The sequence below is a fragment of the Panthera leo genome, chromosome D2 (assembly GCF_018350215.1).
Source record: "Panthera leo isolate Ple1 chromosome D2, P.leo_Ple1_pat1.1, whole genome shotgun sequence".
NCBI lineage: Eukaryota > Metazoa > Chordata > Mammalia > Carnivora > Felidae > Panthera > Panthera leo.
This window is the reverse complement of record NC_056689.1, coordinates 56,893,569-56,919,915: the sequence shown is the minus strand read 5'-3', so window position 1 is coordinate 56,919,915 and position 26,347 is coordinate 56,893,569. Positions and strand designations below refer to the sequence as shown.

Here is a 26,347-nt window from a genome sequence, read left to right as displayed (position 1 = left end):
GCCCTTCTGCAGGCCGTGTCTTCTCCTCAGGCCACGGAAAACAGTCACGGAAGGCAGCTAAAGCCAGAGGGTGGGAAGGAACCTTGCGGGAGCCAGGAGAACTGGGTTCTGATCCTAACTTAGCCCCTCTGCAAGTTAGTTCTTCTTCTTGGACCTGGCTTTCGTCCTGTGTGAAACGGGGCTAAAATGCGCCTGTCCCTAATGCCTCGGTGGGGAATCCCTAGAGCTCAAGCCAGCGGAAGGGCAAGCCCAGGGTCCCTGACGGCTGTGGGCGACACCCCCCCAATTCCGCAGGCCTCTGCGCGCTCCTCGACCGCAAGAGGAACGTGGCCGCTGAACAGCAGGCGCCCGGGCCGAGGGAGCCCAGAAGCTAGGCGGAGCGAACTGGCCCACGGGCACAGGCGACGCCGGGCGGGGGCGGGCTCGAAGTCTGGGGAGCCCGCCCTCGAGTCCAGCCCCTCCCCGGGCGGGGGTGTCACGCGGGCGGTCACGTGGTCGCACCCGGAAGCGCGCCGGCGAGCCCGGCGATCTGGCGGTGAAGGGCGGCTAGCCGGTACGTGGTCCGAGCGCCGCCCTCCCGGTCCCTCCGCGGGCTGCGGGGCTCCCTCCGAGGCCCCCCGCGCGGCCCTCCCGGAAGTGGGGGCGGGCTCCACCCTGGCCGCACCGGCCCCGCCCCTCTGGCCTGGGCCCTCTGCTTCTCCTAAGTTTCTGCAGCCACGGTGTTGGGAGGGAACCCCAAGCCGGGCCTTCTTCCCAGGGTAGCTGTGAACTTCGCGGGGTTTTGGGAGGTGCTGCATGAAGTGTGGAGTGCGGGGCAGACAGGAAGGCTGCCACGTCTCCTGGGCCCTCCAGCCAGGCAGGGGCAAGGAGGGGGGCCCAGACGGAGCGGAGCGGGTTCAGGCGCCGAGGCCTTAGGGGCGGTTTGATGGGGAAGGTGGCGAAAATGGGAGCTGAGGGTTTTCCCCAGGTTGGCCCGACGCCATCTGGGCCTTCAGTGAGTCCTGTGTTGCCTCTTTAGAGCAGGATAGAGAGAACAGGGAAATCATAAAATGACACCAGTAAGGTTCTCTTTCAACAGCTTTTTGGAATAAAAAAGGAGACCCTAATGTCCACTGAAAAGCATTTCCATTTTTTCTGGGAATATGTCATTTAGGCCAGTTATGCCGGTGATGTAGCAAGTCTCACTTACGTTGCAAAAGATGCTGAGCCCCTAAAAACCCTTTTGTGCTTCTTATTTGCTTACAACGTTTGGTTTCCTAATTCGGTTACACCTTTATATTGTTCCTGCCTCTTATCAAAATGTGAATGATTCTGGAACCAGTTTAGTTCACCCTGTTATTTGACAGAGGGAGGCCGGGAAATAAGAATAGTAAATAAGCCCACGTCCATGTAAGAGTTTGCTAAGGGATTCCTGCCTGGTTATTCTGTTTTTTCACTATAACCGTGTAGGGAGGCAGAGCAAGGGTTTCTGTTTCACAGCAGGAGTTTGAGGCTCAGAGAGGGTTAAGTGCCTTGATCAGGCCAAAACTAGAATCCTGTCTCTGGCGCCTTTTTTATTGGTTTATTTCATCCTCCTGGGATATCACTCCCCTTCTGGGACTGCTTCCCTGTGGGCCTGGGATGGCTGTGCTGTGTGTCTAGTGACTCATAGCAAGCCCCTTGGGGCTGCTCAGGGCAGGTTTGCAGACCACACCATGGCTCTGAGTGACCCACGTGAAATGAGAGTGCCTGGAAGGAAACAGTAGGTGGGAATTAATGTTTGTGGGCATCTGCTATGTCCAAAGGACTGTGCTGGCCGGTTCCTGTTCCCCATTGTGGGAGGGCAGGGGTGAGCGGGATACAGGGCACCGGGCACCTCCTAAGCAGACTGCCAAAGGGCCAGAGAGAGACCTTCACCAGCCTGTCCTCCCAGAAATGGGCAGCAGTCGGATGAAAGGCTCTGCTTGCCCTCATGACCTCTCTGTTTTAAGCATTTACAGGACCTGAGATGCTGTGCTGCCGCTCTCCATAAGCTAGTCACCGAGTGTGCCTACTGCAGCCCTTTCTGAACCCTTGGCTGTCTGGAGGCTCTGCTGTGCTCCTTGCCAAGGTAGATGATCCTGCCCGACCTGGCAGGTGGCACCCACCCCAGGGCTGCTTTGGGGCCATGGGAGGTACACAGCATGAGGCGGGCAGTAGACTGAGCTTTCCCTGACTCCGCAGAGCCCTGTCCCAGCTCTTCCTCCTGATGTCACCTTAGCCTATCTTCTCCTTCCTCCCCTGCATCCGGGCCGTCAAGGCCTGTGACTCCCAGCTATACCTCTTGAGTCAGCCCCTTCCTGTCCTGGCCTCCGCCAAGGAGTGGACCCTCGTTACCCCACACTAGGACAGCCGGCCTCTGTCACCTTAACCTCACCCATCCGTGACCAGTGTGTGACTCCCCACACCCTTCCCAGCCTACAGGGGGCTCTCTGCTCCTGGCCACACATTCTGCAGCCCTCCATTGCCCAACACACACACTCCCTTCCCATCAGGCTGGCCCCTTGAGCCCCTGTCTTTGTCCCCCTCACCTGGGTGTCCCAGAACAGTCTCTTCCAGGCCCACCTGCCCTTAGCCAGCAACCTTTACTTCATATTCAGTTGCCCTCCGTGTCTCTGCCTTGTGTTTTGTGGTTCCATGGGAATAGGCTGCACTCTTTCACTGGGGTGGAACCACCTTGAGGCCAGGTGCTCTGAGTCAGAGTTGATAAAGCAGCCGGAGATGTGGGAGGAATTCAGTAAGTGCCGCTAAGCTGGGCGCATAGGGGATCCTGAAGAGTGTGACGGAGTCCCAGACCTCAGGATGCTATGATCCTGTGGAAATTGGACATCCACCCGTGGGGCAGTCAGAGCAGAGTCCCCTAGTCATTGTCACGTCTTAGCACACAGATAGCGTGATCATGCCCGTGTGGCTCACTGAGGCACAGAAGATGTGAAGCCCCTGCCTGGGGTTTTCTCAGTTGTAGGCAGCTGGCCTGAGAGCTCTGGCCTCACCAGGCGTGGTCAGGCTGTCCCAAGGGTTGAGAGGTCAGTGTCTTGCTGTGCCCCAGGAATGAAAGGCATAGTGTGGGAAGCTCTGGGTTAAGAATCTCCCCACTGATGAATAATGAAACACATTTTATATAATCAGGCATTAAAATGTGCCCCACAGAGGGTGTGTGGGGGGTGGGGGTGGGGAAGGTGCTTTGGAAGAGCCAGAGACGCTGGGGGAGGAGGCTGAGAAAGCTGCAGCCAAGCATGTGTGAGAATGCACAGTGGACAAGGTTAGGCAGCCTCTGTTTCTACCCAGAGCACAAGCAGCTTGTTAATAAAATTATGTAATCCTGAATCCACTCCTCATGGGCTTTGAAGCTTGTCTTCTGGAGATGTGTTTGCCTTGGGGATATCTCTGAACTGCCTGAAGGGAGGTGCACTAGCCTCCCTGCATTCTAGGCCAGGGAGCCTAGATACTGCCGTGAGCCATGATACTGCCCGCCTCTTCTATGTCCAGATCAAGAGCTGGGTCCTTCCTTAAGCTTGGTGCAGGTAGGCCCATGGTAAGTCTGACACTTTGGTGAGAGGCTAGAAAACACAGAAGCAAGAGCCCCAGCCTTAGGCCTGGGTTTAAATCCCAGTGGCTCTGCCACGCCAAGCTGTGCTAGGTCCTGCTCTAAAAAATGAGAATAACTAAAGATTCCTACCTCATCAGGTTGCGGTGAGGGTCTGACGAAATAACACCAGGAAGGCCCCTGTAGTTGTGCCGGCTCAGTAGGTATCTGCTGGGATTGTGATCGTTTTCATTACTCAGGCCGAGCTTGTGGATGAAGGGGCCAGGAGGTGACCTTGAGCTTGCTTCTCCCTGTCAGATGAAGTGTGTTTTGGTGGCCACAGAAGGTGCAGAGGTCCTCTTCTACTGGACGGATGAGGAATTTGAAGAGAGTCTGCGGCTGAAGTTTGGGCAGCTGGAGAATGAGGGAGAAGAGGTGAGTGCAGGGCAGGGGGAGGATGGGAGAGAACAGCACAGAACTACCAGGAGGCGGGTGAACCTGTCCACCCACTCCTGGCCCAGCCTGAGGAACTAACAGGGTGGTGCGTGTGGCCCAGCATCCTAAACACCCAGCTGCTCATCCTCAGAGGTTGGCCTCTTGATGCTCTCGAGAAAGTGACCTCACCCCTACTCCACCAGGGCCCCCTAGGCTACATGAGAACAGGAGGAGGAGGTAGAATTTTAATCACACAACGGAGAAATTTGGTGCCCTCGTCTTCTCTACTTAAAAAGTTTAGCATAAGTTTAACACATTAATTTCTTAAATAACTATACTAAGGTATAATTGGCCTACTATACAAAGTGTACAGTTTGAGATACACACATACATTTGTGATTCTATCAGAATCAATAAAATAAACATACTCACCATCTCAAAAATGTGTGTCCCCTCCCTCACCTCCCCCAACCTGGGCAACCACCAATGTGCTTTCTGTCACAGTAGATGAGTTTGTATTTTATAGGCTTTTATATAAATGTATTTTATAGGCATGCGGTATATTCTCAGGGTTGGTTTGGTTTTGGTCTGTCTTCTTTCAGCATAATTTTGAGATTCATCCACGTTGCAGTATCTATCAATAGTTTATTCCTTGTCGTTGCTGAGCGGGAGGTAGTCTATTGTATCAGCACACCACAGTTTGTATATCCGTGTACCTGGTGATGGTGACTGTGTCCAGTTTTTGACTCTTAAAAATAAAGCAGCTGTGAACATTCACGTTCAGGTCTTTGTATGGACATCGCCTTTCACTTTTCAGGGGTAAAATACCTAGGGCACAATGGCTAGATCGTGTAGGTATATGTTAACTTTTTAAGAAACTAGCAAACTTTTCCACGGGGGTTGTATCATTTCATAGTCCACTCCTCATGTATGAGAGAGCTCTACTTCCTCCGTATCCTTGCTAACCCTTGGCAATAGTTAGTCTTTTTCATTTTCACCATTCTACTAGGTATCGATTGAAATCTCATTGTCTGTTAATTTTCATGTCCTAACGATTGATGATTTTGACATCATTTCATGTGTTTATTTGCCATCTGTATCTTCTTAAATTGAAATCGGTCCAAATTTTGCCCATCTATTTCTTGGGTAGGTTATTTCTTCTTATTCTTAATGAGTTTTGAGAGTATTACATATTTTGGACGCAAGTCCTGTATTAGGTACAGGTTTTGCAAATATTTTCTTCCACTCTGTGTTGCCTTCGCATCCGCTAACCAGTATTTTGCAAAAAGCACAAGTTTTCATTTGACAACTCCAGCGTATCCATTTTTTTGCTTTTAGGGATCATGTTTTTGGCGTCATATATAAGAAATCTTTGCCCAACCCAAGATCTCAGAGTTTTCCCTGTATTTTCTTCCGGAAGTTTTATCATTTTAGGCTTTATGTTAGGTCTGATGATCCATTTTGAATTTTTGGATATGATGGCAAGTATGGATTAAAGTTTATTTTTTGCATATGAATATCCAGGGCAACACTGAAATATTACAGCTTGGAGATAGTTGTCATTTTCCACTAATAATTTCTACTCTATGTTTTAAAGGGGCAATTTATCTTGGACATTTTTTCCAGGTGAATTTCGTATTAAAAATCTTTGCAGGGGAAGCAGTAGAGAGCGTTCTTGCATTTCTGCAGCAGCACAGACTGGTGGCCTGCCAGCCCCCTCCTCGCTCTGCTGAGCTTAACTACCCGTTGAGCCAGTTCCACCTCAGCGGGTGAATCCACTTCAACATCACCGATATTCTTGTCACAGTCTTTAGGAATAAAGATATCAGAGATCATGACATTTTAGTGGTTTCATTTAAGCTAAAAAGCAAGTCTATTTGTTAGGCTCTTTTATTTTTAGTAGTCAATACATATAGTTTTTTTTAAGAATTTTTATATATTTTAGTTCTTTACTATTTCAGTCAGGTCAATGTACGAAGCAAACCATCAGTAGACCTCTATATCTCTAGAACCTGCCATAATATTGACATAAAGGCACACAGTATAGAGATGAATGAATAAATAAAATAAAAGAAGCAAATTATCTGCTGGTGTTTATCTTCCTCTTTATCAAAAACCTTGGAAAGGAACAAAATCCTGGTTTTTCAGTTCCTAAATGACTAATGTAAAGAAAAAATTGTCTTTAAAGTTTTATTTTCTATGTATACGACACATTTTTTTTCTGATTCTATGAATAACATGAATTAATTGTAGGAAATTTGGAAATACAGAGAAATCGTTTTTAAATGACCCATAATTCTAGCACCAGACCTATTAGCTCTTCTATGTATTTCCTTTGGGTCTTTATCTTTTATATGTAGTTGGGATCATACCACATTTACAGTTTTATTTCCTGTTTTTTTCCATTTGCCATTATATCAAAAGCATTATTCTTTTGTGTTAAATAGTCTCAAAAGCATAAATCTTTTTTAATTTTTTTTTTTTCAATGTTTTTTATTTATTTTTGGGACAGAGAGAGATAGAGCATGAACGGGGGGGAGGGGCAGAGAGAGAGGGAGACACAGAATCGGAAACAGGCTCCAGGCTCCGAGCCATCAGCCCAGAGCCCGACGCGGGGCTCAAACTCACGGACCGTGAGATCGTGACCTGGCTGAAGTCGGAGGCTTAACCGACTGCGCCACCCAGGCGCCCCTCAAAAGCATAAATCTTAATGGAAGCATTATATTCCAGTGTATAAATAAATGTATCATTTATTTAACCATTTTTCCCATCCTGGACATGTATATTGCTTCTAGTTTGCTAAAACTATTGCTGTAGGGAACATTTATGCTTGAATTTGATCCCACATCTTATTATTTTCTTAGGATAATTTCCTATAAATAGAAACGTTGATTCAGAAGCCATTCAAAGATAATGTACCACTTCATAATTCCAAGTAATAGTAATTCCTTTACACTCTGCCTACGCCAAATATTTTCATCTTCCCCAACCAAAAAAAAAAAAAAAAAAAAAAATCTTGCTTTGCTACACCTGCAGAAAAAGCTGCTACTCCAAAAATGAGTTGCTGTACACACAATCTAGATTTTTAAGTGACTTTCTATTAACGTAATTTGTTGATGACAGTCCAAGAAAATTGTGGCATGTGAATAATTTAACAACCATTTGCCTATGTGGAGGGATATTCATTCAACATATATTCATTGAGAACCTACTGTGCTCCAGCCTCTGGGGGTGAAGCCATGAACATAGCATGATCCTGCTCTCGTGGAACTTCGGGCCAAAGAGGGAGGGCAGACAGTGAACCCAGTGGCAAATAAACTCATGAGTGCAGGTAATGATAAATGGGCTGAAGAAGTTAAACAGAGAGAGAGGTGGGGAGCAGTGGGGGCAGGGTGGCCTGAGGTGGTCAGGAGCCATCTGAGCTGGGGCCTGAGTGATGGGCAGAAACCACTGCGAAATCCTGACTAACAGACTCCCCCAGCAGCTGGACACAGCTCGGTTCCCGAGCGCTGAGGAAGTTGAGAGAAAATACCCGCCACGGTACTGCGTCTTGGCCCTGTTGTAAATGCTGTACTTTGCCCCTAGCCGGTTGCCTATTTTTCTTTTCAAGACAAGGTCTTACTCCTTTCCTTTCAAATTTCTCAGGCTCAGAGTTGGGACTTGGCTTTCTCCATGATACAGGTCTCCGGAGATCACTGGAGGGAAGGTCACCTCTTCTTTCTTGTCATTCCAGTATGGAGGGTTTGAGTGGTGACCGTTCTACTGGCTTCATGCCAGTTGTAGTTGCAGATTGTCACCAAATTTGTCCAGTTTCTCTTTGGTTTTGTTTATTTACTTTGTTCCTTCTTTGCAAGGCAGAGAGAATGGTTGAAGGAAGATCTTGTAGAAGTAAAGGTTGGCTTGTGATGGAAATAGGGAAAGTATGGAAGCATAAAAGGGGGCAAATCACTCATATTCTCTCTGCCAGGAGGAATAACTTTGATAGCGTTGCCTTTCTTAATATTTTCTCGATACTTTGTTTTTTCTATGCATTTTAAAATACAGACCATTCACTTTTTTGTTTTAACATGACATCATAGGAGAGGAATTTCCCGTGTCATTGAAACACTTCAGTAGTTTACATAGCTGTATATTCTTCCACCATTAAATGGGCTGTTATCTCTCTGTTTCCCAGGCACTGGGCATTTACACTTTTTACAGTTCTTCGCTGCTGTGAATGATTCCATAGTGAACGTCTATATGCGTGTGTCTTTGCCCCATCCCAGATCACTTTCCTTAGGATATGTTCCCAAACGTAGACCTACTGCCAACAAAAAGCATGGACTTTGGGTTATGTAGAGAACTTCTTAGAGTCATTCAGTTCTCCCATTAAATGCCCCAGACATTCCACTGTGGAGATGTGGCCTAATTCCTTAGTGTTTCCTTCTAGATTCAGAGCCTGAACAGCAGAGGCCTTGCTACAAGGCTTGGGTCTTTTCCGTGCCTTTGTCCCCATGGTCTGGCACTCTGAGCAGTGTGACTTCCTTCCCCTCATGCAGCTTCCCGCCCTGGAGGACCAGCTCAGCACCCTGCTAGCCCCAGTGATCATCTCCTCCATGACCATGCTGGAGAAGCTCTCAGATACATACACCTGCTTCTCAACAGAAAATGGCAACTACCTGTATGTCCTTCACCTGGTGAGCGTGTAGCCCTGGGGCCCATGTTCCTCTTCCCTCAGTTCTGTGGGCTGTCCACATGCCTCTCCCTGATCTTGAACTTTAGACTCCTTCATAAGGCAGAAATTGCGCCCTCTCAAAGTCCCCTGGGACCTAAGCCTCCCCTCACTGTCCTCAGGGATCAGGACAGGGAGGGGTCCCCTGGGGCTGGCTGACATCAGCCCCCTCTGCCTGCAGTTTGGAGAATGCCTGTTCATTGCCATCAACGGAGACCACACGGAAGGTGAGGGCGACCTGCGGCAGAAGCTGTGTGTGCTCAAGTACCTGTTCGAAGTGCACTTTGGTCTGGTCACGGTGGATGGCCAGCTCATCCGGAAGGAGTGAGTCCTCGTGGCGGTCCCCTCTAGATCCTTTGCTAAGCACCCTTTCGAGGCTGTGCAGGGTGTGTGTAGCCTCTGTGAAACTGGGCAGTCACATACTCCCCCTGGCTCCTTCCTGGTACCTTCCCGGATCTCTCAGGCTGGCTTCGTGTCATATGTCCGTGTGTGAAGGAAACTGAGAAGTGAAGTGATTTGCTTGGGTGCCGGACTCCTGATTCCGTGCCCATCCCACTCTATGGCCCCGGCCACAGCCCGGACTCGGCCCTTCTGTACCTAGAGGGCCCTCCCACTCATTTGTTCATGTTGCGTGAGCTCGCCTGGCCCTGACTGTCTTCTAGGACTATGCCCCTTTGGTTGAAGGTTGGGACAAGCAGCTTTCTCACGGGTCTTTCCTGCTCTGCCCCCAGGCTGCGGCCCCCAGACCTGGAGCGGCGCATGCAAGTGTGGGAGCATTTCCAGAGCCTGCTGCGGACCTATGGCCGCCTGCGGGAGCAGGAACAGTGCTTCGCCGTGGAGGTGACTACTGGGCATGGGAGTCCTCAGGCCAGAGGAGTGTCAGGTCAGAGGGCTGTGTAGCTTTCAGGCCACGTTTTGACACACACATCCCCGTCATGAGTGAGGTCATAGGCAGACCCTCAACCTCGTGCATTTAGAAGGTTGCGCCTTGTTGTGGCCACGTGGTGGGTTGGACACCCTGATGGGGTTTCCTGAAATAAAACAGATCCTAGATACAACAGACTTTTTCATGTCATTCTGAGCTCACAGTAAATTGTGGAAATTTTAAAGGTCCCCTCAACTCTGACCATCCCCTCCCCCCAAAAAAGTTATACTGAGCTGAAACTAGAGTGGAAAGCAGTGATAAATAAGCAGCACTAAAGGCAAGATTGCCTGAGTGTAGATGGTTGTAACACCACCACCAGAAGACTAACTTAGGCCAGCAGCACTGGGGACTGAGCCCAAGACTCCCTGGTCAAGCCCGGACCTGAGGAGCTCAAGTGGTCACTGCCGGTAGACTCCCGGGCTCCCCGTAGAGACAAGCACAAACTCTCTCCAGAGTGGTGGTTCTCACACTCCAGTGTTCATCCGAATCATCTAGAGGGCTTGCGAGATAGGGGTTGTTGGGCCTCCCTTTTCTCATAGTGGAGGGGGGGGGGTTCTAGAATTTGCATTCCTGACAAGTTCACCAGTGACGCTGATTATGCTGGTCCAGGAACTGCCCTTTGAAAGCCACTGCTTTAGAGGACAGGTTAAGAGCAAACGAATATGAGCTCACAATTAACAGTCAGATGCACAGGGAAATGAGCCACCACGAGGGAGAGGAAAATCAATCACCGGTAGATTTAGATCCCAAGGAGCTTGATATCCTGGAATTATTAGGTACAGAATATAAAATAACTGTGAAATATTTAAAGACATAAAAGCCGGAAGAGAACCCATATAGATATTTTAGAAATGAAAACATAATTATTAAAATAAAAATCTCAAGGGATGGGTTAAATAGTAGATGAGACATAACTAGGAAGAGAATTAGTGAACTGGAAAATAGATCTGAAGGATTCATTTTCACGCCCCGCTTACTCACTCTTCTGATAAATATATAGTACCCACTGTATTCTAAGAGGTGTGCCAGGCCCTGGGAATAGAGATGAATAAAGACACAGTCCCTGCCCTTGAGAGGAGATGAGCCAGACATACATACCTGAACATCCAACAAAGCATTCTGATTGTGCCATATTGGGTTTCCTGTCAAAATCCAAGGTGGCACGAAGGATGACATGGTCACCTCTTTCGGAGACATCCAGAAGAGCTTCTTGTAGGAGCTGGCCTAATGCAGTTAAGATAAAATCCAAACTCCTTCCTGAACCTACCAGGCCCTGTGTGATCTGCCTCCGTGGATCTCAGGCCAGCCTCATCTTGTGCCTCTCTGGCCTTGCTCACTGGGGACTGACCCCCTGGGACTTCTTCCCATTTCAAGAGTGCTTGACATTTAATTCTGTCTAGTAGTCATTAGCTACATTTGGTTATTGAACATTTGAAAGGTAGCTAGTCCAAATTGAGTTCTGCTGTACATGTAGAATACAGACTGGATTTTGATGACTTAGTACAAAAAAAGAGCATCAAATGCCCTATTAATAATGCTTTTATATGTTGAAATGGCACGATAAATTACTAATATTAATTTCACCAGTTTCTTTTTATTTTTTTAATGTAGATTACTAGGAAATATTAAATTATGCATAGGGCTTGCCTTATATATTGGTTGGACGGCACTGTTCCAAACTCTCTCTCCACCTCAGGGCCTTTGCATATGCTCTGTTCTCAGCTTGCAGCATTCTCCCCCTCCACTCTCTCTGATAGGATTTCTTGTTCCTTAGATAGCAATTTAAAGGTCCCTTCTGCAGGGACATTTTCCTTAAATACCCTACCCAAGTAGGTCTCTGCTGTTCATTACCATGTGTTTCCTACACAGCACTTATTAGAATTGGCTTTAATCTTGTCTGTTTCCTTGCATATTATCTGTCTCATCCACTGGAGTCTAGTGACCAGACCATAAACTGCAGGAAGGCAGGGACCGTGCTGGTCTGAGTCTCCCCGTTCCCAAGTGTCTGTCACAGAGCACGCACTCAGCATGGACTGAGCGAATGTACCCACCAGCCAGGACCTGGAGCAGGAGAGAGTGGTCGGTGACGTGGTTTCCTTTCCCTGCTCACCCATGGCCAGGCTGTGGAGCGGCTGATTCACCCTCAGCTCTGTGAGCTGTGCATAGAGGCCCTGGAGCGGCACGTCATCCACGCTGTCAACTCCAGCCCCGAGAGGGCCGGCGAGGAGGCCCTGCATGCCTTCCTGCTCGTGCACTCCAAGCTGCTGGCTTTCTACTCCAGGTGAGCCCTGGTCCCAGCAGGCAGTGACCCAGAGGCCCCCCAGCCCCTCCTCCTTGCCCCTTATTCCTCTACCTGAAAAGCACCACCTCCCCAGCCAAGAAGACCGTCAGGACCCATCTCTTCCATGAAGCCTCCCCAGACTCTTCAGTTTGTGACCCCTCTCAGCTCATTCCCTTCTCCGAATTATGTCTTTCTGGAACACTGTCTCCAAATCTGAATTTTAGAACTTCCTGACATGCTGTTACTGGTCCCTGGTGATTTCTCGTTGGTAGTTTTTCTTCTTTAACACAACCAAGTTTTATTTTTAGAATTAATGAATTGGTTAGTTTTATCTGTGCCTTGCCTTTCTCCAAGAAGGATGCGGTCAGCTGACATGTTCCCAAACTCCTTGAGGTCAGGAACCGCGCTACGACGCCCTGCCCCATGCGCCACTGCCCCGTGCCCCAGGCACGTGCTGACAGCTGCCTGTTCTCTCTGCAGCCACAGTGCCAGCTCCCTGCGGCCAGCCGACCTCCTCGCCCTCGTTCTCCTGGTTCAGGACCTCTACCCCAGTGAGAGCACAGTGGAGGATGACGACCCTCAGGTCTTAGGCCAGCTCCCTGGGCAGCTCCAAACCCCCCCCTCTGGAGCACGCTGGGCAGGCAGTCTAGGGAGGCTGTAGTTCAGGGTCACAGTACTGGTCCTGGGGTTGGGCTCGACTTCTGCTGCTTTCAGATGTAACAGGAATTCTAGAATGCGGTTTAGTCGGTGAAAAGTGCGGATTTTTTGGAGTGCTTGCCGCTCTAAGCCTCGTGTCCCTCATCTGTGCAGTGGGACAGGGTTTGGAGGAGTGAAGGGGACAGTTTGTTTACCTAGAGCCCAGCAGTGCCTGGGGTGTCTGGTAAGTGCTAGCCAGCACCTTCGCCTGTCGCCATCCCCATTATCCTCAATGGTGGTGGTGTGATTGTCAGTGTGTTGGAATTTCTGTAATTTCTGTAGGTCTGGAGACAGATCAGGCTACCTAGAGTTGAAACCTCTGTGGAAAGTGAGCTCGCCCGTGGCTGCCTTGTTGTGGGGGGCGCAGAGGGTTAGAGGCTGTGCTCTGAGGTGTTGGGCTCCGTGGGGAGGAGCTGGTCAGACACGCTCTAACTAGGTCTTCCTTGACTATGGCAGCCTTGTCCACGGAGGCCCCGGAGCAGCCAGAACATCCCCATGCAGCAGGCCTGCAGCCCTGGTTCTGCAGCCCCCACCAGGAGGAGTTCTGCAGCAACCGTGTGTGGTGGACCCACCCTGTGGAGGGGAGAGGGGCTGGGGTTGAGCTGCCTGGGGGAGGCTCTCCTGGCTGTCAGCCCAAGACACCCTCTTGCCTCCCCCCCCCCCCCCACAGGACACAGACAGCTTCTCCCTCCCTGAGGAGTACTTCACACCAGCTCCTTCCCCTGGAGAACAGAGCTCAGGTGAGGCCCAGGGAGGAGGAGGAGGGGAGGGGGGAGGGGCCCATTGGCATCACCTTGTGAGGGCACAGGGGCAGGTGCAGAGATTCCTAGAGCCTGATGCTTCCTGTGGGTCCTGCTCTGTCCACCAACCCCTGCCCCCACCCCCCTGGCTCTGGCATGAATTCAAGGATGGCCCTTCAAATGAGTCCTAAAGCTTTTTGTGACAAATTGATTTCATTTAAAAATTTATTTACCATAAGGTATATTTTCTGCCTTTATTTTCTTGTAATCAATTAATAAGTAACTAAAATTAATAATCATTTGATTTCAAGTGTAATGACTTAAATTATAAATAGAAACATTTCTGTACTTTGCTTTTTTTTCCAGAGTATTTGGGTGGGTAAACAATAAAAAAAATATATATATTCAAAATGTTGCTAACAAAAAAAAATTGACAACATTGCTTAGAAAAAACAGATAAGCCAAAATCTGTACTGTTACAGCCCCTCTGAATGGGCTCACATTTATCTGTGAATTTCTTTGGGGAAAAGGAAGGATCATATGGTTCATTTCCCCTGATAGAAAAAAGCCATGATTTCAGGAGAAGAAACTCCTCAGGGACTGAGTTTTGAACGGAATTTACTGTGTGGTACCCTTAAGCCACCAGTTTTCAACACTGGCTGCACATTAGAATCATGCAGGCAGCTTCAGCCAGACCAGTTAAGCTATATAGTCCACAGACTGGGCCCCAGGTGTGAATACTTCTAGAAATTTCCCCCAAGAAGCCAGTGAGCATCAGAGTGGGAACCAGTACTATGCACAGATTTAAGTTAGAACAGTGGTTCTCAGCCCTGCTGCACAGGGGGCTCACCTAGGGATCTTTAAAAACTGCTGAAGCTGGGCCTGCCTGTGCCAGAGATTCTGACTTAATTGGTCTGGGATGTGGCCTGGGCATCAAGACTTTTAAAAGGTCTCATGTGCAGCCACAGTTGAAAACCAGTGGGCTAGATGTTCTTAACTTTAAGTCCTTGGATGGGCTCCAGGGAGCCTGGGACCCCTGAGGTCATGCACCACCTCCTATAGGCTTGCACATTTCTGAGGGTCCTTAGCTACCCTCAGCTCTCTGAGCTCTCCATGAGCCCAGAGCACATTGAGAAACACTGCTTTGGGGTGATCATGGAAGCTCCTTTCTTCTTGCTGCTCCCTTCCCTCATTCATCACAATCCTCCTCCTGGCCTCTTTCTCAGTGGTTAGTTTTTATGCCTCAGAGCTGTAAATAATGCCATTTCAAAGTGCTTGGAAGTCACCGCTTACAAATGGCTTGAGTTGTACTCATTCATTTGTAAATCAGGTGTTTGAAAACATGCAAACAGGCTTCCCTAGAGAAACATGATTATAGATGACCGTTATTTGCAATGAAGTATAAGGGAGAAGGATGTTATTACAAACATGTAATATTTCAGACAGGTAGTGGGTTCAGTTAGTTTCTGTAAGCTAGGCTGGCAAAGGAAATCCAGCTCATTTCCCTACACATAGTAGGTGCTCCGAGTTTGCCAACTGAGTAACTGGGGAAATGTGACTGCCGCCTCTTGGTGAAGAGGCGCTGTGATAGAGACCTGAAGGAGTCTGGAGGGTGGAGTGGAGGAGGGGATTAAGGGGCCCATGTTGGGAGGGGGGTTGCTGAGGAACACACCTGGCACCATTGCCAGGTCCATCCTCAGGAGCTTGGACCCAGCAGCCGGCCCTGGGATGAGCTTTCTCTTCCCCAGGCTGCTTTAGCCCTGAGACTGCAGAATTCACCCTGTACTTCCGGTTTGGGTCCCTTGAGCAAGGCCATGCTGCTCCGGCCCATACTAAGTGCTCTTGTCCCTGCCAGGTACTCCGCCCCATCCTCCCCTCCTGACATGCTGCTGGGCCATTATTCACATTTTCATGTTATTCATGTTATGTTATTACCTATGTCCTGTAGGCAGCACTGTCTGGCTGGATGGGGGCACCCCACCCACCGATGCTCCCCAGATCCAGGTGAGTTTTTCCTGGGGCAGGGATGGGGGGGTTGGACAGAGCTCATCCCAGAGGCAGGGGCCAGGCAGGTGCTGGGCGAAGGGTGACCTCAGCTCCTGAGAAATTCCACCTTCCTCACACTGGTTGGGAGTGAAAGTCCAGCTTAAGTTTTAATACTTTTTAAAAATTAGATAGTAAATATACTTATTGTAGAAAAATTGGGAAATACAAAAGTATGGAAAAGGAGTAAAAAAGTACTCTGAATCCTCTCCCAGATGTTAAGTACTATTATGATTTTGGGGTGTTTCCCTTCTAATCTTCCCTATGATTTTATATATGTGCAATCATGTATGTATGTGTACTTACACACTGCATATATTCTTTTTTCATTTACCAAATCTGAGTCCTAATGTACTTCATTACACTTTTTTCCTTAAACGTTTTTCCATTTACTTAGCACTGGTTTTTAAGGATTGTTTAAGAGTCCATCATATGCCAGGGTGCCTGGGTGGCTCAGTCGGTTAAGCATCCGACTTCGGCTCAGGTCGTGATCTCACGGTTTGTGAGTTCGAGCCCCGTGTCAGGCTCTGTGCTGACAGTGCGGAGCCTACTTGGGATTCTCTTTCTCCCCCCTCTCTTTCTCTGCCCCTCCCCCATTCTCTCTCTCTCTCTCAAGATAAATAAACTTAAAAACAAGTCGGCCACGTGCCCGTGCTCCTTATTTAGCAGAGCGGCGACGCAGCTGGTGTGCTGTCTCCAGTTATTTTGCTGTTCTAGCTAGGACTGCTGTGCCATCCTGATAGACAACGGCTTGTGGCATCTCTGCTGATCTCCCCAATTTTCTGCTTTTTCCCCACCAGAGGCTTTCTTACTCATTTAGTAAGGCTGGAGTCCTGCTCATTTAGCCCATCTATGCCTCAATTTTCCTCCGTGGTACTGGCCGACAGATGCTCTGAGGGTGGGTAGGATAACAACGTTATTTAAATGCTTTTGTCCGAGTGAAGGCTTGGGAGGGAGCTCCCCCCACCCCCATTTTTCCTGCCTTTTCAGTGTCTCTTCTACCACCTTCCCCAGATCCTGTTGCCCATGGCCCCTGCCTGCCCTCCAGACCTGACTCTGGGCAGCAAGGCTCAGAAGAAACAGGGAGACAAACAGTAGCAGCCCTGGAGCTGCTGGGGCCGCTGTGACAGAGCTCGGGGACTTTTAAGAACTGGATTTCTTGGAGCTGATCTATTTATCCCCATGGTTCACAGGGAGCACAGCGAATGGGCAACCATGGGTAGGTATGTGAGGCAGAGGCCAGGCGGCTCCCCCACCGATGGCTCTTTTCTCCACAGATCGCTGAAGACACCCTCCAGACCCTGGTCCCTCACTCCCCGGTCCCTTCCAGCCCCAGAAGGATTTTCCTGGATGCCAGCGTGAAAGAGAGCTATTGCCCTATGGTGCCCCACACCATGTACTGCCTGCCCCTGTGGCCCGGCATCAACATGGTGCTCCTGACCAAGGCATGAGCAACCCCCACCTGCTTCGGCAATGTCCCAGCCTGGGCGCCTTCCCCACAGGCTGCCCCATTCATCCTGCCCTGTGCTCCTTCCCTTAGTGCCCCAACACCCCCCTGGCCCTGGTCCTGTACCAGCTGCTGGATGGGTTTTCCCTCCTGGAGAAGAAGCTGAAGGAGGGGCAGGAGGCCGGGAGCACCCTGCGGTCCCACCCCCTCATGGGGGACCTGCGCCAGAGGATGGACAAGTTTGTCAAGAGTCGTGGAGGGCAAGAGATTCAGGTGAGACCTGATTCCCAGACATGCCAGCCTCCAGGAGAGGAGGCAGGGCCTTCAGGAGCCTCTAGGCCTTGGCCCTGCCCCACCGTAGGTGTGTAACCCTTGTTTCCCCCAGTACAAAATGATAACAGAAACTTACAGCAGCATTTTCAGAGCATTTTCACATGAGTTTGGCACAACACGAATTGTAATTCCCATGGTATAGAGGAGACGGGAGCTCACCTAGATGATGGTTTGGCCGAGGTTACTCAGCTGGTGGGACCAGAGCCTGGCCTTAGGACTCCGTGAGGGCTGGCCACCTGCCCGTGACACCCCTCCCATTGTATCAGGTCACACAGAAATGCAGGACACAGCCTACCACCCTGGGCGGGGCAGGGGAGGAGGCTTAGAGCCCAGGTCAGAGATGAGGTCTAGCGATGCTAAGTAAGCAGTAGCAACAGCACAGGCTATGCCGGGAGCCTAGAGGAAGTTCAGGAGGGATAGACCACCCAGGGGACACAGCTGGTGGTGCTTGGGTCCGTCTGAGGACCTGAGATGCGCTGTGGCTGCAGTGCACGTGGGTCTGAAATGAGAAGAAGGATCAGAGGAGGCCGAGCAAGTGAGCGGAGCCGAGACCCAGGCAGACCCAGGTACCTCTGAGGAGTCCGCCCAGCATCTCGCCATGCTGCAGGCCATCACAGCACTGGGTTAGAATGCAGAGTCCCCCTTTGAGGAGCTCACCCACCTCAGCACCCCGGCGCCTGCCCTGTGTCCACTCCTCTTTGGTGCACTCACCTGTCACTCTGAGAGTATTACTTTACATGTCTGTACCAGCTAGGCAATGAGCCCAGTGCCTGCCACACAGATACTGCTCTTTAAAGAAGTGCCTGCTGAGTGAATAGAATGGTGTGTTAGGGGGTGCAGAGAGCTGGGGGGGACCTGCTGGAGAGCCAGCTTTGACTGTGTGAAGGCAGATGTGCTCTGAGCCTAAATACAGAGCAGTCAGGGAGTGTGGGTCCCTCTCAGAGCTCGACATCGCAAGAGTCTCCCCTGGACCGCACTGTGGGGACATTATCAGGAAGCTGATCTGTCTTCTGTCCTCCTACAGAGCACCTGGCTGGAGTTCAAGAGCAAGGCCTTCTCCAGGAGCGAACCCGGATCGTCCTGGGAGTGAGTGGGGGCCTCTGAGGATGGGGGGAGTCGTGTGGACAGAGGGACGGTTTCCTCCAGGCCAAGAGGCAGAGAATGCTCAGGAAGGTGCTTATGAGGGCCGATGGGGCTTCAGGACAGTGGAGTCCGGTCCTAGACGCTGGAGGGAGGCTGGGAAGCAGAGGAGTTACAGGTGGAGGCGAGAGCCTGGAGAACTTAACGTGGGACAGAGGCTCAGCATCGTGCCCAGCTCCAGCACTGAAGGGCGCACTTCCCTCATTTCTCGATTAAAAAAAAAAAAACCATAGAGGCGGGGGGCGGGGGGGAGATTCTAGAAGCTTCAACCCAAGTACACAGGCACCACATTGGCGGAAAACCGGGGAGCTGCCCTGTCCCTCTGAGGGCAAGGGTGTGCTTCAGCAGCTGTCTGTTGCCCGTCAGGAGCAGGGGCGACTCCTGGGATGAAGGGCGGTCCTAGGTGTGTGTCCTCGGCACACCTGTGGACGGCCCACCCTCCAGGGTCCCTCGTGCTGTCATGGTGTCCTCTCTCCGTGTCCAGGCTGCTTCAGGCGTGTGGGAAGGTGAAGCGGCAGCTTTGCGCCATCTACCGTCTCAGCTTCCTGACCACGGCCCCGGGCCGGGGAGGCCCGCATCTGCCCCAGCAGCTGCAGGACCAGGTGCAGACACTCATGCAGTAAGTGTGGGTGTGGCGCCTGGGTCACCAGAGTGGGAGCTGGGGCCCCGCACCATACCCTGCCTCCCCTGCTTCCTCGGCAGAGAAAAGCTGACGGACTGGAAGGACTTTTTGTTGGTGAAGAGCAGGAGGAACATCACCATGGTGTCATATCCTGATGCCTGAGCCCCAAGAAGCCCCTCACGTCTGCCTGTCCCCACCACCTGCCACTCTGAAGGACTGCTGGCTTTCTAGAAGGAGTGTATACGTTCCACCGCCTCAGCTTCTTCAAAGAAAAATGATAGGAGATGTTGTCATGGGTGTCTTGTCCGTAGGAACACTCCAAGGCTGAAACTTCACAAACCCCTGCTGTCCCACAGTTGCTTCATAGCTTCAGAGAGTGTTTATGTTGACGTCCAGCCAGCGGAGTGGTAACGGGTGTTGCAGGTGGGCAGGGGTCCTGGGGTCAGGGAGGTTTGAGAGGCCATGTCTTCCTTAGAAGTCACAGTACACAGTGGGACATGAAGGCTCTGAGGAGGCCTGCACCAAATGTGTTTATCCCTGTTTAAAAAACCATCTGCAAGACCTGTTTGACCCTTTTATTCTGGAACACTAGTTTTATCAAATACTAATTTTCCCTGGAACTTTATATAAGGAGTCTTTCCTGTATTAAGGTCTCTAAAGTGTCAGGCCTTCAATCTCCCAAGACTCTTGCCTGTGGTATGCGGGTGAAAGGGATGACAGAGGCCCTCGTTAGCCACCAGCCACCACCCTGCCATGTTGGCTGTTCCCCTCTCCGGTGGGAACCTTCCAGCTTCACAGGTGATGTGTGGAGAGATGAACAAAACCACACCGAGGTGTTTGGGTTGGGTAGTCAACTAGGCTCATTCATTAGGTAACTCTGCTCTCACACCAGCCTCACCACATGTAAGATTTAAGCTCATCCCTCATGAAAATGATAAAATACAAACAATACCCTATTGCTCTTAGGTCCAGAATTCCCTGTGTTAAGTGTGCTAGTATCAAGGGATCCATTTTATTTGCATCATAGAATTTCTCAGCGCTGGGGAGTTCAGAGGTAAAGAGATCCAGGAAAACAGGGACACCAGGGGTTGACTGACAGGGCAACCTGTGGGGAGAGGAGGGCTTGGCGGGCCTGGTCTCCTGACTCCACTGCTTAGCCTTGCTAGAATCCTAGGTGGAGGACAGAGTAGCACCTTCCCTGGTCCCTGGCTTTATGAGCACCTTAACTCTGACCTCCACCTACCTAGAAGACTTCCCAGGCTTGGTGCATTTCATCTATGTGGACCGCACGACCGGCCAGATGGTGGCCCCTTCCCTCAGCAGTAGTAAAAGGACTTCATCAGAACTGGGCAGGGGACCGCTGGCCGCCTTCATCAGAACCAAGGTAAGCATTGCCCGGCCCGGGTACTCTTCACCCCTGTCGGACAAGATGTGCGGCCTGCCCCCTGCTCAGGAAGGACTGAAGCCCCACCCTTGGGGCTCCCGTGAGGCCCCAAGCGCACCCCACCCCCCTTACCCCTACCGTACTCTTCTGTCAGCATCTGCCCCCAGCTGCCTGTGGCTTCCTAAGGCTAGCAGCCGGTCTTCGTCACTCTAGGGCCCTGGCACTCGGGGCCACGTGGGCACCTTCCTGGGTGTCTTCTAATATGCTGCATAAGCACATCTGGGCAGTGGGTTCAAAGGGGGAAATGACCAGGACTTAACATTGTGCTTGGCTTAAATAAATTCCAGTAAGTATTTGCTGAATTAACTCATGTGGGAGGACGAGACACAAGGTCAGTCAGTTTGGATACAGGATTTAACAGGAGGTGGTTTGTACTGAAGAACCATTCCCGGGGGGTCCGGTATTCATTCTCCTTAACTGACTGTTTCATAGCAAACTAGTATAGGTATATTTATATACTATATATATAGCATGTAGCATAGTATATAAACATATATTAGAGTTGTCTATAGAAAGTATATGCCAATGGTTAAAGTAAAGAGGGCAACAGAAGGCCTGTGCCGGCTCTGCCTTTCCCTGGCTGTGGGGCTGAGGTATTACTTAGTCTGAGGTTCTGTGTCCTCATCTGTAAAAGGCTAGTGATACTATTGACGTCCCGGAGTTGCAGAGATTCCAGATGCGTGAGATGCTGCATGTTGACTGTTTAGCACAGTACATGGCACAAATGATACAATTCATTGAGCATTTACTGGTACCATCCTCTTCACCCATCTTTCTGGAAGTTGTTGGAGTTCTCTCGCCGCATTTCTTTTCACTGTTTTTCTGTGCAGCTCATTGTCCTTGGTTCTAATTGCATATTCTGTGTATGCGGTGTGTTTACCCACATTTTCACTTCACTTTCCATCTGATGCATTTCCTCATGTCATTAATTCTTTATAAACATGATTTTTAACAAGTCCACAGTAGTCCATCATGTGAACGTAACATAATTTCCTTAGCCATTTCCCCAACGTTGAGCATTTAGATTGTTTCCAGGCTTTCGTGGTCGTAAATAATTCTGCAGTGCACACCTTTGTGCGTCCATCTTTGTCCTCATCTCTGATTCTTTTCTCAATATGGATTCCCAGAAATGGAATTATTAAGGCAAATGGGAGGAATGTTTTTAAGGTTATTGATACCTGTTGTCAAATTGCTTTCCTGAAAAATATAGCAAATCCATGTATTCGTTTGCAGATGTAATTAGACATGACATTGTGGTCTGGCTTGCAGTGAATCATGTACACCTTCCGCTAAGCTTTTTGGTGAGAGAGCTCATCAGGCCTTTTGCAGCCCTGGGAAATGGGGGAGCCAGGCTGTCCAGGCTGCCCTCCCGTGGGCAGTTCACAGGCAACGTTAGAAGTCCTTGGATGAGGCAAGAGAATATCGCCCGGGGGATGTAACCCATGTCAGCATCGGGTCACTGTGTTTCTGTCGAACTCCTTGGTGAACCCTAGTTGGGACGTCACCCCTGAAGCAGAGGACATGCCTGACTCAGGGTACTCAGTGTGTTCCAACAGTTCACCAGCACCTTCCTGGCACAGAACCTGTGCCAGAGTTTCGGGCCCTGGAGGGGATGGGGGGGAGGGGGTGGAATGGGTGGCCACACCTTCATTTCCTGTTCTACTAACAATGCCCTTGGGCGATTTTCAGGGTCTGGTGATCAGTTTACTAACGGCTTCGGTGTAAAGTTACCTCACGTGTTTTTATGTACATTTTATTGTCACAGTGTTTGGAGGGGTAATCTGTCCTAGTCCATCCATCCAATAATTTATTTCTGAGCTCCTGCTCTGACCCAGGTCACGCCCTGACACTAAGGAAAAGGGGGAGAAGGAGCAGCCGCTGGCCTACCGAGAGCTCCTTCTCTGAGTGCTTTTCTTCCAGAGGCAAGAGCCTGAGTGAGCCCTAGTCCCACTGTGGGGAGGGGGCTGGCCCCGCAGGCCATGGTGGGCAGGGCAGCTTCGAGCACTTTCCCTGTTTCCCCAGGTCTGGTCTCTGATCCGGCGGGCCCGCAGATACCTGCAGAAGGGCTACACCACGCTGCTCTTCCGAGAGGGGGACTTCTGCTGCTCCTACTTCCTGTGGTTTGAGAACGAGATGGTGGGTGTGGCCAGGCCTGGGGCCGGCCATCCTGAAAGGCTCTTCTCTCTGCTGACTCTGATACTCTTCTTTTGCTCTCTGTTCAGTCCCTCTGTCTTTTCATCAATTCTTGTCCCTAGTGGGACTGACAGGTAAGCACAGCCTTTGGGACCCGGGTCTCAGAGGTCCCACTCTCATGTGCACCTTGTGACCCCTCCACCAGCCGTCTGAAAAGCTCAGGCCGTCAGGCAAGGCAGCGTCCAGGTAACACGTGGACAAATGGGTGTGTGCCCCTTGAGAAGGGCTGCTCAGGTGTGCTTCCATGCTGACAGCCGCTCTTAACGAAGCATGGCACACTGTCATTCCCAGGGTAAAGGTGGATAAACTGAGGTTCAAAGCAGTGAAGCAACCTGCCCGAGGTGAAGATGACAGTATGGCCTCCTATTCCCGTATTTCTCTCTCTAGACTCACTGTTTCAACAGTGTAAGCACAGGTCATGGGAGCTTGGTGTCTCTCTCTTGCTCTCTCTTCTCTTTCCTGTTTCTCTTTGTTTTGTGTTCCAGCTCTGTAGGGGCCATTCCTTCTGGCCTGAGAGCGATGGCCAGTGCTTTCCGGAATGTAGGGTGCTTACTGGGTCCCTCACCACTCTTCTGGCAACCTCACATCCTCCCATGGGCCATGGTTGGGGGCGAGTATCACTGGCCCCATTTTTCAGATCGAGACACTGATGCCTGGAGATTAAACTCCGTGGCCAGAGCCACCAGGATCATAAATGATGAAGCCAGAGCCCAGACTCAGCTCTCCTGACCTGCAGGCTCCTCTTTGCACTCGGTGTCCAGGATGTGTGTACAACCTTTACCTGGGTTTCTGGGGGGAGACAGGGCTTCGTGTGTGTGGCTGGCATGACAGAGTGACAGACTGAAGCAGAAGTGTGGGGGACAGAGCTGGCTGTGGGGGCTGCCTGCACCTGTGCCGTCTTGGGCAGCCACTTAATACGCCAAGGGCACCTCACCCACACGATGGGCCCCACAGTGCCCACGTGGGCATTGGAAGGAACCCCGTGACCAGGAGCGGGACACAAGCTGCCCAGCAGGTCTTAATTGCCTTCTCCTCCTCATCCTACCCTGGAGATTTCTGTCCCTTCCAAAACAGGGAGTTGGGCCTTTTGATAATGTGTTGCCCTTCAAGACCCTGCATGACACCTCCTTGGGTCGCTTTCCTGACAGCCTTCCTACACCCATGCTGGCCACTGACGCAGGTGCACCCATTGATGGAAGTGAGGGCTACCACACGTGGGCCAGGCAGGACACTCGGAACTTTATATACGTCACCTCCAGTGTTCACTGGGCGGTTACTGTTATTCCTACTGCACAGATGAGAAAATGATGCAAAAAGAGGTCCAAACAGCAAGCACTCACCAAGCAGGGCTGAGCCAGTCCTTGAACATGGTGTCTGACTCGTGCCCATGTTCTTTCCACCGTACCTCCACCTCCCATTCAAGACGTTTCTCCTCCTCAGGGGTACAAACTCCAGATAATAGAAGTGCCCGTCCTCTCGGATGACTCGGCCTCCATCGGCGTGCTGGGAGGAGACTACTACAGGTGACCCCAGTTTACAAGACTGTTGGGAAGAGTGGGTGCCCAGATAATGCCACTCCCCCATAGAGGAGCAGCTCCTCCTTCAGGAATGCCCCCCTAGAAGCTCCTTCCTGCCCAGCCCCGTGTTCAGTGAGAGAGGGGTGGGCGCAGAGCACACCCAGGTTTCTGCCCGTCTCCTGGTTCCCACACTCTCAGCAGCATCTGCCGGCATCCGCGCTGGGGCCCTAGGGCTTCCCCGCTGGCTCTGCGGCATCCCTTAGCTTGGACACTGCCATCACCAGACCCACACGGGGAACCCCAGGGGGTGGACCGTGCAGCCTGGGGCTGATCCTCCTGTGGTTAGGTCAGCGAGGGGCGGGAAGGCCTTGCCAGCCAGGTGCTGGGGCCTCGCAAGGTGGCAGTGCCTGTGCCGTGCTGGGAGAGGCCCCTGGTTCTGGGAGGGCTGCCGCGGCCTGGTACCTGAATCCTGTCCCCCGTCTTCCTCCAGGAAGCTCCTGCGCTACTATAGCAAGGGCCATCCCGCTGAGGCTGTCAAGTGCCACGAGCTGCTGGCCCTCCACCTGTCGGTCATCCCCACAGACGTGCTGGTGCAGCAGGCCGGCGAGCTGGCCCGGCGCCTGTGGGAAACCTCCCGCGTCCCCTTGCTCTAGGCCAGGGCACAGTGCTCCGGCGCGGTCTGTGTGTATCCTGGTCCCCTCATATAGCACTCACCTAGGGATAGCACAGTCCCCAGGGTCTCTTAAACCCCTTACACTAGTCTCCCCTCCAAGTAACAAACCCCCAAATCCTTGTCTCTGGTGGAGGAGGGAGGCCAGAGAGGGTCCCTTGGTCTCCTTAAAACAGTAGTGGCTGCGAGGTTAGAACTGGGACGGCTGCTTTCAGAGCTGCCTCTCCACCTATCCCCAGGAGACAGGAAGTCCCCAGTGCCTGCAGGTGTCTGAAGATGCCTCCTCATGCTGTTGGAGTGGAGAAAGAGCTCCCTCAGGAAGCCATTTCCTTCTCCAGATGAAAGGTGCTGCCCTAGCTGGGCTGCGATTCACGCTGTGCCTCTTCCTCCCTACGACCCTGGGCAGGTTTCCTCCACCGATAGCCCCTACCTCTCAGGGTGGCCGTGAGGGCTGCCGGACACGTGGCAGGTGCTCAATAAATGCTGGTGGTGGTGGTTCAAGCCAAACGTGCCTGGGCTCCTGGGCTGTCCTTGGTGCCCAGCAGTCTGGCCCCTTTGCACCCTGCTCTGTCTCGACTCCTTCCCAGCCCCGGCTCAGAGGTTTGTGTCACTTGGGCATGTGGATCCCAGGTATAGGTTTTTGAAAACATGCCAGCCGACCCCTGTGTGCCCTGGGTTGAGAACCCCAGCCCCGGGGGGTGCAGTCCCTTTCCTCTAACCTAGAAGCTCCCACCCCAGGAGACACACAAGAACAAGAGACCACCAGAGCCCTGGGACTGGGGAGCGTCCGCCACAGGGATGAGAGAAGCGCCATGGCAGAAGTAGGCACCCAGGACCCCTGTATGACATGCTGACAGCAGCCAGGCCTTCAGGTCTCTAGTCTTGAGCCGAAATTCATGCAGAGAAGACTGTTCTTTTCTGTTAAGGGAATAGCTGGTGGAGGTGGAGGTGGGCGGGGGGGGGGAGGACAGAGGTACTGAAAGAGCTAGGAGGACATCTCACACTAACGTCCTCAGAAGGTGGCAGTGAGGGACATTGTCAGCTGAGGTGACTGGGACTGCATTCCTTCATGATATCTTGACTTAATGAATGGAGATTTCAAACCTCAAGTGTGTAAGACCCAGAAGAGCACGAAGGGGAAAACTAAGTGTAGAAGCCCACTGCTGTGTAGGGTATCCACTTTTGTCCCCTGATAGTTTTCCTTAATTTTGAGCAGCTACATGATGTGACCCATCTGGTTTAACCAGTCCCCTGAATGTTTCGATATTGTAATGGGGTGGACATCCTGCGTCAGATTTCAGCAGAGATTCACACATGGTGTAAACCTGGAGTGTCAGGGTGTCTCAGTCACAAGTAGAAGGTTCCACAGAAAGCTCTCCCTCTCAGATGCACGTTCTCCTCAAATTCTCCCAATTTTAAGATGCATTTCTTTCTTTTTTTTTTAATTTTTTTAACCTTTATTTATTTTTGAGACAGAGAGAGACAGAGCATGAATGGGGGAGGGGCAGAGAGAGAGGGAGACACAGAATCGGAAGCAGGCTCCAGGCTCTGAGCCACCAGCCCAGAGCCCGACGCGTGGCTCGAACTCACGGACCGCGAGATCCTG

General features: G+C 51.2%; 1 protein-coding gene across 9 annotated transcripts; it reads left to right on the top strand.

Moving 5' to 3' along the window:
* The first annotated feature begins 501 nt into the window (after positions 1–501).
* On the top strand, positions 502–26,232 carry HPS1 (HPS1 biogenesis of lysosomal organelles complex 3 subunit 1). Of its 9 annotated transcripts, none has more exons than XM_042907487.1 (20): positions 502–553; positions 1,980–2,089; positions 3,805–3,979; positions 8,518–8,655; positions 8,872–9,014; positions 9,422–9,530; positions 11,736–11,896; positions 12,377–12,479; positions 13,049–13,147; positions 13,263–13,332; positions 15,281–15,336; positions 16,653–16,820; positions 16,916–17,095; positions 18,180–18,241; positions 18,780–18,914; positions 18,998–19,063; positions 20,157–20,301; positions 22,384–22,497; positions 23,995–24,077; positions 24,562–26,232. In XM_042907487.1, exons 3-20 carry the CDS (start codon positions 3,818–3,820, stop codon positions 24,722–24,724), a joined length of 2,157 nt encoding a protein of 718 aa, XP_042763421.1. In that variant the 5' UTR covers positions 502–553; positions 1,980–2,089; positions 3,805–3,817; the 3' UTR covers positions 24,725–26,232. The 9 variants fall into 9 exon arrangements, with proteins under 9 accessions (XP_042763421.1, XP_042763420.1, XP_042763423.1 ...); XM_042907486.1 differs by having other exon boundaries at positions 1,971–2,089; XM_042907488.1 differs by lacking the exon at positions 502–553 and adding an exon at positions 574–758 and having other exon boundaries at positions 1,971–2,089; positions 3,863–3,979.
* The last annotated feature ends 115 nt before the right edge of the window (positions 26,233–26,347 follow it).